This window comes from Ursus americanus, chromosome 12 (genome assembly GCF_024610735.1).
Source record: "Ursus americanus isolate L20-20 chromosome 12, mUrsAme1.1.p, whole genome shotgun sequence".
Classification (NCBI taxonomy): Eukaryota; Metazoa; Chordata; class Mammalia; order Carnivora; family Ursidae; genus Ursus; species Ursus americanus.
Genome location: NC_142138.1, coordinates 37,841,611 through 37,855,316, shown reverse-complemented (window position 1 = coordinate 37,855,316; position 13,706 = coordinate 37,841,611). Strand labels below are relative to the sequence as shown.

The following is a 13,706-nucleotide window of genomic DNA, read 5'->3' as shown; positions in this document are numbered from 1 at the left end:
ATGTTAAAAGCAATGTATCTGAAGTGAGTTATTGCTCCAATTCTCATTAGGTGCATAGGCCATCAGACTTGAATAGAAAAGTCTACATTTCTTCTGAGCTCTGAAGTCCTGCGGCTTGAGAATAAACATGATACTAAACTCATCAAATGGGGGGAGCGCCTGGGTGGCTCAATTAAGTGTCTGCCTTCAGCTCAGGTCATGATCTTGGGGGTCCTGGGACGGAGCCCCACATCACAGCAGGGAGTCTGCTTCTCCCTCAGCCCCTCCCCCCCAACACGTGTGCCCACGCGCTCTCTCTCTCTCAAACGAATAAATAAAATCTTAATTCTTCCAGTAGGAATAGAAGAAGGAGGAGGGAAACCCAGATCTCTCTTTGGGTAAGAAGTTTGGTCCCATCCTTGAGCTTGTTAGGGAGACTTGGAGAAGAGCCTCTGGAGAGCAACCAAAGCTGGTAAAGTCCAAGATTCAGTGGCCAGTGTTGATTACACAGAAGGGTATGGCACAAGTGTTGATGGGCAACTCCTCTTTGCTGTTCAGTAAAGGTTGAACTCCAGTTGTGTCTTATAGGAAATCGCATTAGGAGACTTGAGGGGGATTTTAAGAGTTGCTGAAATGCTGAAATGCAGTGCTAAAAAGGACTCATTCACTCAGCATTCAGCAGATATGTACTGGGCATCTACCACACGCCAGGCACTGCTACAAAGTAGTGCACAAGGGGCCAGCGGTGTGACTGTGCCTCCCTGGAAGCTTTCCAATAACCTGTCCTTCTGGGATGACTCGGGTAGCTTGACTTCATTGGATTCAAACAGTATGTCAATTGCCGAAGGGATCAAAATATATATAATGGCGATGTAAATATATATATTACTTTCTGAATCAGTTGATGACTGCCAGCTAGCTGTCGTTCCCAACTTCGTATTCCACCTTCCTTTTTATTAACTGAACCTTGTGTTTTAAATGAGCACGTTGCCACTTGGGAGAAAGTCTCCTTTGTGCTAGGTAGAACAATGAGACTAAGTATTGCCAATGAGAGAAAAGTAGAAGTGCTGGGTATGAAATCCAGGACCTGGACTGAAAGGGAGGAGATACACCTTTTTCCCCTTCCCGAATCTTGCTGCTTGAAAAAAGGATGTGGTGGTTGGAGCACCTGAGCTCTCATACCCCATGAGGACAGGGGTATGCTCTACCCCAGGTCTGGAAGTGCAAAAAGCTAGAAGGACCCTGGACACGTGATGACTGTCAAGTGACGACACTACACTATGACCTCAAAACTCCTCTCACATGAAAGAGAAATAAACTTTTTTTAAAGTCATTTTGGGGGGCAGGTCATTTCTATTATAGCCAAATTTCATCTATTTTAGTCAAATTGAGATAAAGGCTGTTTGTCTGCCTTATGCATTAAGAGAAAACTCAATTCAAGCTGCCAGAACAAGGGAGATTTATTGGTCTATGTAGTTTTAAAGTAATGCAGACTTTACAGTGGGTTTGATTGATCTGCTCAATGATGCCATCCAAGAACCAGAATCTTCTGTGTCTCTTCTCCACCTAACCCAGATGCACTTCATCATACAGCTGGCTCCCATTCAGGGGGCACAGTGACTGCCAACAGCTTCTGACTACATGTTTGCACACCTATATTCAGGGAGGCAGGACATTCATCTTCTCAGAAAAGTAAGGAAGCTTCTTTCGGATCTTGTCTATTCTTATTAGCCTGAATTGGTCATCTGCCCATCTTGGAACCACTGACTGTAAGCAAGGGCTGACTTACACTGGAATTACCATTTCCTGATTGCATGGAGACGTGTGGGGGCATCACAGCGAACTCTCAGGGGCACCATGGCCTATTTTAACATTTCAAAGACAGCACAGATATCACTGTCAGATAACATACACAATTCTACTGTTAGGTTGCTTGGATCTAAGTACTTCATAAACAAAAGTGTTAGGGTTTGAGGGGAAACCTTTTTTGGGAAGCAAGGAGAGTAGTTGTATTTTGTTTGTTTATTTTGGTTGTGGTTTGGTTTGGTTGGCCTCAGGACACCATGGGTTCTACGAACCAAGAAAGGAACCTCTAGCCCAGAGTCAGGTAGAATTAACTTGCGCTGATTATGTGGACTACAGAGAGCTGTGTAGATATACAAATGAAAAGTGGGGTAGTAACTAAGAAAGCAGAGAATAAATGTTGGGGGAGCGACCACAATGTTCACCAGACCCTCAGAAGAGCTCAACCCTGACTTGCTCTTAGGGAGGGAATTGTCTTGGTTTAGGAAAATACGATAGGTCCTTTAGGGTGAAAGGTGTGATCCTTGAAGGCTTGGGGTCAGCAGACAATACAGCAAAATAGAAAGCAAAAATGTCCTTTGTTAGAAGCACTAGGAATGGGGAGAAAGGGAGTGAGAAGAGGCCCCAGCCACAAGACAGGGTTGTCAACTCTTTGAAGAACACCAGCATTCGGTATTCGATTTTAAGTGTTCATATAACTGCAATACTCCAACCTGCCAAAACTGAGAAAAATCTATTATCCTATGTGAAAAGGGTTTTTTGAGGCAATCAAAGAAAGACTGAAGTCCCTGCCTACGTTGACGTGGTTGAAAAAGATGGTACGTGTAGAATAACTGTATCTCTGAATGGATCTAATTCACTGGAAGCTGGGGCCAGAGGTAACATGAGAATATAAGGCCCCCCTTTCCCCTCTCCCACTCTATCCCCAAGACTGGTAGAAATTATTGGTAGAAATAATTACAGAATAGTGGTTCTCGATCCTGTCTACATATTAGAGTCACCTGGGGGTGGGGGGGTGTTTAAAAAGAAATACTGATGTTTTGTCTTACTCCAGACCAAGTAAATAAAAATTCTCAATGATTGGGACCCAGAAATCTGTACTTTTTAAAAAGCTCTCCAGATGATTTTAGTCTATAAGCATGGTTGAGGACCACTGACCTAGGATATTACATAAATCAAGGAACAGAGGTACAAGACATTCTTATTTAGATCTTGAAGAGAAGAGAGACCCCTCAAAGTGGAGGTGGAAGAGAGGGCAAGGGAGGAGTTGACATTGTGCCTTCTTGTCCCACTTAAATTCTCTCCACCAACCTAAGACCAATAGAAAAGCCTGGACTGAGTCAGGAGAGCTAGGATCTAGTCCTCACTTTGCACTTCACTAACTTTGTATGCTTTTAGCTAAGTCAATTAATTTTTCATCTCTGAATCTCTGTAAAAGAGAAGTGGACTTGATAATTTCCAAATTCGTGCCTAGTTCTCAAACTTATGATCCTTAGTATTCTATAAAATGACATCACTTCCTCAGCTGCTCTGAGTACTTTATCAACATTCACTGTCTGACGCTAGCAAAGACCACTCCAGAAGGAAACCAAGGTTTCTCCCCAACCCACACAAGAGTAGGCAAGGTGGGGATGGCTGCTTTCTTCATTGGCCAGGGTTTGGTTGTAGTCATTTACAGGGTATTTCGGTTTCTGGGAAAAGATATATGGGGACAACAGCTGTTTTCTTAAACACTTATCCCTTTCTTTTCAGGGCTCTTGTTAATTCAGAGGAAGAATAGAAGAGTAAATAGTATACTTATTTGGAAATTTGATTTCTTTCTTTTTATGGTTGTTTTTCCTTCTTCTTCCCATAAATATCTGCTCTTCTGCTAAAATATAAATAAATTTGATGACTTTCTCCTAAAAACAGTGGTTTTCAACCAGAGGCAACTTTGCCCCCCAGGGGACGTTTGGTAATGTCTGGAGATATTTTTGTTGCAACATGGTGGGTGGGAGAGTGGACGCTCCTGGCACAGTACATAGAGACCAGGGCTGCTGCTAAGCCTCCTACAAGGCACAGGACAGCCCCCATAACAAAGGATGATCTAGCCCAAAATATCAATGGTGCTAAGGTTGAGAAACCCAGTCCTAAAATGTGAATGAGATTTGTCAGCCCTGTTTCACAGTCACTTTAATTTCTGAGCATATCATGGTTAAGGTACTTAGCCTGATTAGGGGCGGCAGTGACTCCTGAACGTCAGGTAGCCCACGCCAGCAAGAGGGCTTTCAGGAGCCAGGAACTCAACAGCCATACAGTCCCGGTGTTCATTGGATTTTTGTATAACATTATTTTCAGGTATTGGAACTACTTCGTATACATGGACGAAAAGGAAATAAATGTGAGATGATCACAGAAATCAAATAACAAGGCCGCATGTAATGGCCTCTAGCAATTTTCATTACCAGCCTTTGAGGGACGTAGGGTTGGGGCCTCTGAATTGCGATGTTCAGGGTCCTTTACTGACAAATTCAGTGGGGGTAAGTGGATTTTGTTTTGAGTGTGTATGTTTTTAAAAAAGATCTGAGGAACTCATGTCAAACTTTTAATAGTGGTTACCATAGAGTAAGGGGGAAGAGAGAAGAGTAAGATGGGGCAGAGAGGGGAGAAAGAAAACTTCAATTTTTTAAAATCAGCTTTATTGAAATATAATTTCCATATAATAACATTTTATTTCCATACAATTCACACTTCAAATGTACAATTCAATGAGTTTTGACGAATGTATACAAGTTGTTTTTAAGTCCAATAGAACTTTAACATTTCATAGTTGAATCTTTTACAAGAAGCTTATGTTTTATCATTTTGTTCATAATTAGTTTTTTTTTGTTTATAATTATAACATGTTTTTTGAAGAATTGTTTGAAATTATACACTCCTACCTCACCTCATTTTGCAAAAGTGGCTTACGAAGATGCATGAAGGATTGCAAAATAACCAGAAATAAAAAGGTAAGATGACTTAAAAGGAAAACAGCGATTTAACGTGGAGCCAAAAGGTCCCTGGGTGGCTCTGTCAGTTAAGCATCTGACTCTTGATCTCAGCTCAATTCTTGTTCTCAGAGCCATGAGTTCAAGCCCCACACTGGGCTCCATGCTGGACATGGAGCCTACTTTAAAAAAAAAAAAAAAGAGGCTGTAGGGCTACTTAAAGTAACTTTCTATGAAGAGCCAGCTTATGCTAACATCCAGGAACCAAGTCTTATGAAACGATGAAGTCTCCTGTGTAGGACAGTGGTTTGCTGGAGTCAGCTTCTACCAGCTTACAAAAGCTGATTGTTAAATTTTCAGGTATTTTGGGACACCTGGGTGGCTCAGTTGATTAAGCGACTGCCTTCAGCTCAGGTCATGTTCCCCTGGGGATCGAGCCCCACGTCAGGCTCCCTGAGCTGCTCAGCAAAAATCAACAGAAGCATTCTGTTGTGAGAATCAGTTGGCAATATGAAATTTATATGCAAGAGAATTGACCGTTTTATTATTATTTATAAATTATATGCTGCCCATCCTTCATATCCGTAAAATTTATAATAAATGTATGTGGGTATATTATGCATGTATTTTTCCCTACATTTACCAGCACACTACTGCCTGGAGCTAAAAATCTCAGAGTACTGAGCATACATTAAAGATTTTTTTTTAACCACCTAGGTTAAAATAATTGGCGGCCCCAGTGATGATTTTCTTCATCTTGTTCCGGGGGGGAAAAAAAGCACTCTCTTTCATGAGGACAGATTCTCTAATCCTAAGGCAACCCTTTCGCAATGGCCAAGTAGACTGGGCAGAGGATTTTGAAGGACTCTAAAGCAAAGCAAGCACAGTTATTGTAAAAGAAAATTTAAATGCATGCCCTACTGATGAGCTAGCCAAGGAATATTTGCTCATATAGAAAATAAGCACTAATCCACCAGTGGTAGAGCCAGACTGAACAGGACTGATCCTGGGCATCATTGCAAAGTGTGTGTGTTTGGCCATTTCTCCTCTCTCACTCGGGAGCCTGTTCCTCTGTTCTCTAGAAGCGATAATGCCTCTTTATCCACTGTCTTTTTCCATTCCGAAAGGCTTTGCTCTTCTTTCATCTACTTAAAGAACAGCTTTAAGAAAACCAATCCCTGTAGTTCAGTAGAGAACTCAGATGGCTTCAGGAGCCAGACCTTCTCCATCTAAAAGCATTTAAATGCAAACTTTTAAAAATATATGCATGTCGGGCTCCTGGGTGGCTCAGTGGGTTAAGCATCTCCCTTCAGCTCAGGTCATGATCCCAGGGTCCTGGGATCGAGTCCCACATTGGGCTCGCTGCTCAGTGGGGAGTCTGCTTCTCTCTCTCCCTCTATGCCTCCCCCACCCCGCTCACTGTCTCTCTGTGTCTCAAATAAATAAAATCTTTAAAAAAATAAAAAATAAGAATATATGCATGTCAAGTAAGTTGTATCTACAGGAAAAATCAACCCAAAGGCTGCAAGTTAGTGAGCTCAGAGTCTAGTCTTTGAAGGGATATTGGAGAGGAGGTAGTTTGGTGTGACAGGAAAAAGGTAGGCATTTGGAGGTTGATGTACCTGGACTTGAATCCTGGATTTACTGTGTTAACATGTGACCTTAGACAAATTACTGAATTTCTCTGAACCTTGGTTTTCTCATTTGTAAAAATGAATAATTGTGAGAAATGAATGAAGAACCACCAATAAACAGAATGTAGCTCAATAAATACTCCAGTTGTCTCTTGCTGTCAAATGATACAGGCAACCTAGAAGATCCCCAAGTCCCCAGTAACCAAGGGAATTAATTTTTGAAGGTGGATTTAGGTGCAGGTATCTGGGGAAGCATAGCCAGGGCATGACGTCAATATCTAAGTAGGCAACAAGATATATCTTTATGAACAGGACTGTGGGAGACCTGTTTCTGCCACAGAGCTAGTCTTAAAGAATGCATGGGCAGGGGTTAGAAGGGAGGTAGGATCCCAGATTTTGCATTTTGGAAGGGGTGCTTTGGTCTGAATTTCTTTTGCTCTACACCCCTGAAATTAGAAAATGAGAACTGTGACTCACCCAGAGAATCTCTCTTGTTCCTCCTGCCTATGCCATGCTCCTTAGCCCTCCATAGAGCTCAGAGTGGCCCTCTAATGAGAGGGTAAGAGTTTTTCCCAGCCTTCCACAGTAACCATTGTTTTTGAGGATCCCTTCCAGAAATGGTTCATGTGCTTTGTGGTTGTAGTTTGAAGGACAGAAGGACAGAATTTCATCCCCGTATTCAGGTGGGCCTTATGACCTGAACAAAAGCAGCAACTCCAAATATGAGAGAGAATTTGTGGAGGAAATGGCAGTTAGCTTCGAAGGGAATATTTGGCGTTGAAAGCTGGCCCAGATTTAACTGAAAGGAACCATGTTACTTTGTTCTTAGGATCTGTTATAGCCCATCAATTCAGAGAGGATGTTTAACAGACAACCTCTCTCAGATTCTGTTCATTTTGAGCTGATCCATGGAAATATTCATAAAAAAATTGAAACCATAATAGTTCTAGAATATTATCCATAGCTATATTGACTCAGCCTTAAAAAGACCGGGCTTAATGCCTAGTAAATTGTCAGCTCTCAATAAACTCTTGATGGACAGATAAATAAGTGAATGAATGATTTTAGATATACAGTAGTAACAAAAAGTGTGCTTCAGAATCACGTATCATATATCTCAATAGAATCTATAAACTGTCCCTTTTAACATTGGCTGTTCTGATATGTTGATATGGGTACATATGTATATTTCATAATGATCAATTATGAATGAGCCAAACATGCTCTGAATATTTCCTAACCATCTCTAAATACCTTCTATACACCTTTCGGTATTTGACCCATAAAAGTCCTAAACTGTTCTGTGAAACAACATAGCCCAAGAATTTTTTTTCAATAATTGATGTAATACAAAGAAACCATGAGTAACAAGTGGGAGAATGTAGCTGCCTTCCAGCCCTTTGAATGAGAAAATTCCCAGAAATGCTGGAAACTGCCGGAAATGCCTGGTTGTTAATGCAACTAGCCATGCAAATTCTCTTGGGCTGGAAGCCAGACGTTTCCCACTCTATTTTGTGACAGCTCCACTCTGGGGAGCAAGGCGGATTCCTCCAAACCAGCAGCTGTGTAACAGAGCACGATGATTCGGCCAACATGGTTCTCAGAGCCGTTTCCACTCTGCCGCGTGCCTTCTTCATTAAGGGAGTGCCTGTAATGGAAGTGAGGTTGACTTTCTTTTTACTGCTAGCATCCCCTTCGTGTGCTTGTCCTGCCTTAAATTATAGATTGTCATCTCCTGAAGGAAGAACCTGCAGCTAAATTATCTTTGGGTGTCTTTCTCTTTCCCACCTCTCGCTGTCATCATGCCTAGCCCCAGGGTGGCCCTCCACAGAGAACTGTTGGATTGAACCCAACACCAACTGTGTCCAATCCCAAAAATACTCTGTTTTACACAAAGTGGAATAATGCCTTTGAGAAGTAGCACAAGTCAGAAATGGCATTTAGAGCACGGACTTGACTTCTCAGATCTTTCTCTAAAGCCGTGTTGAACTCAGTGGGTATTATCCAGAGTCTAGGGCCTCTCAGGAATTTAGAGTGTCCATAAAGGGTTTAGGTGCTTTCTCCTTTCCATTCTGGCTTGGGGCACAGTGAGAAACAGGAAGTCAGTCCCCTGGGGTTAAAAGAACACTTTACACAGAGCTCTGGAGCAATACACCACCTCCACCCTTTTTTAGGAAAAAATGCTGGCACATAGAACTGAACAGCCAACAGCCACATTCTCAAGATACTTGAAATGATGCTCATCTTTTAACAAAGGCTTCTGTGCATCCACAAAGAGCAAACAAAACCTGCCCCTCCCCTCACTGTGGCTGCATCTCTGTCCCCGGGAGCCGGAGCTCTTTGAGGCACAGCCTTGCCAGGCTGGCCCTGAGCACATCCTCACAGCGCCGGTTCCAACAGCAGAGGAAAGATGTTAGAGATAGTCTCCTGAATCTTTTCCTGTGTGTTCCTCTGCAAATGGTGAGCACCCTGCCTTGTGTATAGCCGTGTATTTCCTGAGCCCAGCTATGAATAAATGGCCAGCTGTCTTATTCAGACAATAGCAACATATACGAGAAAGAAAAACAATCACTCTCACAGGAAAAGAGAAACCTGTTCTTTGTTCCAGAACACGGAGACTCTTGGTATTTAGAATAAGCACCTTTGGCTTTTTCAAGAAAAAAACGATGTATTTTTTGTTTATTATTTATAGTTACCACTTCCTAAGTTCTTTTCATTTAGAAAGACTACGCCTGACGTAGCTTTTGTATTTTTTTCTTTCCACAGTTAAACATAACCCCTCACTGCTCCCAATGGGGCCTGTTCTATTGTTAAAAGTCATTTCCCTAGGCACATTTTTTAACCTGTCTTAAAATGATAACCATGGGGCCTTGATAAATTGATTGAAAAACTTCTCCTAAGGTGGCTTTGTTAAGACATTTATTTTTAAGAGTAACTCTTGGTAGAATTTATCAGTGAATTACTTTATCTAATCCCAGTGTTAAATTATTTCCCTGCCAAGGGTATTATCATTCCTTTCCTGACAACAATGAAAAAAATGTAACTATCCTCAAACAATGCTAGGTTGGTACTAGCCAGTAATTTTAAGAATACTCCCACCAGAAGCCATAAATTATAATAAGGTCTGGAAAAGAGAGAAATACCAATGACTGAGAAAAAGCAGTGATTACAATTTCAAATAAATGTCATTAACTGAAGAACAAAGCAAACACAGAGGAACCAAAGAGGCAGAATTGTTCCCTCACGGAGCTGGGGGTGGGGGATGGGAGGGAGGGTGGAAAAAGGTGGCACCCAGGTAAGTAAAGCACCCCAAGAACGGAAATATAAAGTCTTCATTACTCAGAAGAAACTGGGCAGTTTCGGAAGTAGGCACAACCTTGGAGATTTTAATTTGTTCCCTCACTGATAAACAAGAAGTCAGCACTGATAACGCTCCTTGATAACACTTCCTCTGGAATGTACAACATTCCATGTTTCTGCTTCTTAGTCACTCCCGGACATGCATGAGTCAGACTAAGATGTGGGGAAATTGCCAGGCTGCTCGTGGGACCATTGAAGGTAGAGTCAGGCCCGTAGGTGTGATCTTGCCTCCTTCTTTCTCTTTCAATTCAGCTTACAGTCTGAGTGATAGGTGATTTCTTTACCTTTGGATAAAGAATGTAGTGAATCATCTGTAGACCGTGAATTAAACTGGAAAACCAACTGGCATCTCTCTAGTGCTTATGAATGGTGGGCGCAATTGGTCTGAATGTGATGGACCAAAACATGCTGCCCACAATTCTCCCAGTGGCTTAGAAAATTAGGTCAATGGAAATATTCAGTTTTCTGGATTTTGTTTTCTTTGTGTCTAAGCTTGACCAGGTAACTATGGCTGTACGTACCGTGTTTTAAGGATCTTTGTCCTACTTAGTAAGCCTACTGAGGTCCTACTTAGTAATAAGCCTCTGGCCCCGGAAACTGTCTCCTGGTGGTCTGGAAGAAATCCTGAATTTCTCGGGTAAACGCGATCTAATCCACATGAAGGATGACAGTCAGTTTTAGCGGTAAATGAGCAGACTAGCCATCTTGGCCCACCTTCAATAACACATAATAAGTAGAGATTCAGACATAGTGCAATCCTATTCCCTGCACCCAGAAAGAAACATGCTGGCCAGACTGACCAAGAATGATTGCTGAAAAGTTTCATAAATCTTAACTTGCGTGTTGCATTTAGAGACAGCTCCACTTATATCTTAAAGACATCCATCTGCCGATGGGGCTTCTGGACCACTTTACTAAATCACAGGTCACAAACTGACAGAGACATATGTATGTTCGGTTTGGTATACACAAGGTTTTTTTCTTTTCTTTCTTCGTTTTAATGCTTTCAGGTGCTGCAAACTGTCTAGTTTGCCCCAGGCCCACCACTCCATATTATGTTACATCCAGGATCATTCGGGTTAGGGTCACAGAGTATAGCATAAGGAAAAAGCCAAACATTGGCCTCACTGATTTAGCCCCATTCACATTAATTAATGAATTGTATTTCTTTTTCTGGATGAAGACCATACCTTGTTTTATATATGCAGTTGTTCACATATATAAACTGTGAACATCTCAGTGTACTCTTGAGGTTTGCTATATCCTCTGAAAGGAGTGAAGAAGGGGCACCTGCGTGGCTCAGTCAGTGACGCATCTGCTTTTGGCTCGGGTCATGATCCCCAGGTCCTGGGATGGAAGCTCCACATCTGGCTCTCTTCTCAGCACAGACCCTACTTCTCCCTCTCCCTCTCCCTCTGCCCCTCCCCCTGCTCATGCTCTCTCTTAAATAAATAAAATCTTTTTAAAAAAGAAGAAAAAGAAAGGAGTGAAGAAATGAATCATTTCATTGCAAGCATATTTTTATTACCTGCTAGATGCCAAATGACTTGAAAGAAACAAAGAGGGAAGGGTGCACATTTATTACAGAAAGAGTCTACATGACTAAGCCCGAAATATATTTCGGTTTTTGTTTGTTTGTCTGTTTTTGGTGTTTGGATATTTTTGTAGTGAGGGAGGGGTGGTTGTTTTGTGGGTTTTTGTTTTGATTGTGTTGAGATGAGGATAAGGTGTCAATTTTTTAAAATTTTGTAGAGTTCACTTTTGTGATTTTTTTAAAGTTATTATATACGATTTATATAATAAATCCATCATTTGATGAATAGACCTGTTAAATCAGGTGGGGGTTTTTTTGTTTTTGTATTTTTAACCAAGTGTGGTCTGGGACCATCTGCCTCAGAATTACCTGGAGAGCTTTAGAATACAGATTGCTATGCTTCACTTCAGATCTGCCAGATCAGAATCCCTGGGGGTGAAGCCTAAGAATATGAGTTTAACATTCCCCTCTAGTGATTTTTATGCTTATTGTATTAAGGGCATCACCTGCCAACAGACAGGTTAATTCAATTTAAGTGTATCTACAAAAGGAAAGTGTGTGTGTGCGTGTGTGTGTGTGTCTGTGTGATTGCTTAATCAGATTATTGACCAGAATGATTACCACTATGGTCCCTTTTTCCTGTAGACCAGGGCAGCCCTGCTTCCTCAGCCAAAGATGTCATCAAAACCCCCAGCTGGGCCTTTTGTTTATGTGTCCCTTTCAGGTCTCACTGATAGATCTTATGAACAAAAACCAGAAAAATTATGGATAGTTTTAAAACCTTTTAAAATTATGGATAGTTTAAAAACACACACTTTCAAAAAAGCAACAAGAAGAACCCTTGCAGTTCTTCCAAAGAATCCTAGCTTCATGGAGTTTGCCTCTTGGGAGTCTAAATGACGAGAGGAAATAGGCAGGAACTTCACAGGAACATTCTTAGGCACCGTTGCAAGCTTATACCCACACTCTGCCTTCCTTCTGTTCGAAAGTGCTTAAGCCTGCTTTGTTTCTCTTTATAGATCATGCAACAGATGAGTGACCACCGCTATGACAAACTCACTGTGCCTGATGACATGGCCGCAAACTGTATATACCTAAATATCCCCAGCAAAGGCCACGTCTTGCTACATCGCACCCCAGAAGAATATCCAGAAAGTGCGAAGGTAAACAAACATCCTTCCTGGCCACTGCAGCTGAACAGGCCTCTTCGTGACAGTCTTCCTGCCTGGGGATTTTTTTCATGATGGAGTGACAAATAACAGGGACTTCCTTTTCCTCTATACACGTCAAATCATTCTGAAAGCAGAAAGGCTAATATAATTTCAGGGCACAAGGAAGGTTAATTTAACTCAGTCTTCACATTGCTGTCACTGATCACGAATGCATGCACAGTAATTGAGGTGATCATGCCTGGTATTCAAAACTTTTCAAACAAGTACTTAGATCTCCCAAGTCTGTGCTACAGCTCTGATCACACGTATCTCCCCACACTTAGATGCTCACTAAGCATAGAGACCTACAGTTAGGCGGTCAACTGTGTCATTGTTTTCTGACAAATCTGAGCTGCCTTTCATCAGAAGGTCATTTGTTTTTACAGCAGAGAAGTGTGAATGACCCAAAGAGGTGGGTGCTCAATGTCAGGGCTGCAAAAAGGGGGCTTTTGGCTGTGCATCCCAGGTAGGAAGGATCAAAAAGTACAAAAAAAGATGATATACTTGCCATCAGGCACGTGTCACTCTAAGAGCCTCTGCGTTTGTGCGCCAACACGGGAATTGTCCCTAGATGCGGAATTCATTCCTGGTCTAAGATGTTCCTTATCTTTCTGGGCATTCTGCCAGTCTCTTCTGCACACGCAGACACAGCTGTGTTCATCCGCAGACCCTCCAAGTGTCCATTTCTGTTTTAGGCATTTCAGCATCTTCATCTCTGCCCAGAGGAATCAGATATGTACACTCAGCATTACAGAAGAACCTTTAATAGCCACTGATCTTTTTGTATATGTATCTAAAAAGCTATATCTTTAAAATTTTTAGAAAATATTCCGGCCACCTTTCAGATATGTGATATTGTGTAATCACTAGGTTTATCTTCTGAATCAGTCACCTTCTTAGCAGATAAAAAGAAAAGGGTGGGGAGATACATAGATGATTTCTCTGTGTCCATGGCTGAAAGTGTGAACCTGAGGAAAATAGAGGACCCCTGACCCCAGAATAGGGCTTAACCAACTCTCAGATGAATAGAGGGTCTCATGCTTTATTGTGCATCAAGATTGTTAAAAATATAGGTTTCTAGAACCGCACCCTAGAATTTGCAGTTTCAACAAGCACCCAGGTCACAGAACTCACTTGGAGAAACACAGCTCTGGACCGTTTGTGCTTCACCGACCACATTGATCATCTGATGACCAGATGGTGATTAACTGCCTTG

At 41.8% G+C, this 13,706-nt stretch overlaps 1 protein-coding gene across 4 annotated transcripts in view; it reads left to right on the top strand.

Annotated features, from left to right (window-relative positions):
• DDAH1 (dimethylarginine dimethylaminohydrolase 1) overlaps positions 1-13,706 on the top strand; it is a 130,484-nt gene that overhangs the window by 112,617 nt on the left and 4,161 nt on the right. For all 4 annotated transcript variants that reach the window (XM_045801872.2, XM_045801869.2, XM_045801871.2 and 1 more), the window contains exon 5: positions 12,299-12,442. In XM_045801872.2, the coding sequence (XP_045657828.2) occupies positions 12,299-12,442 (144 nt within the window). The remainder of the gene's footprint in view (positions 1-12,298; positions 12,443-13,706) is intronic.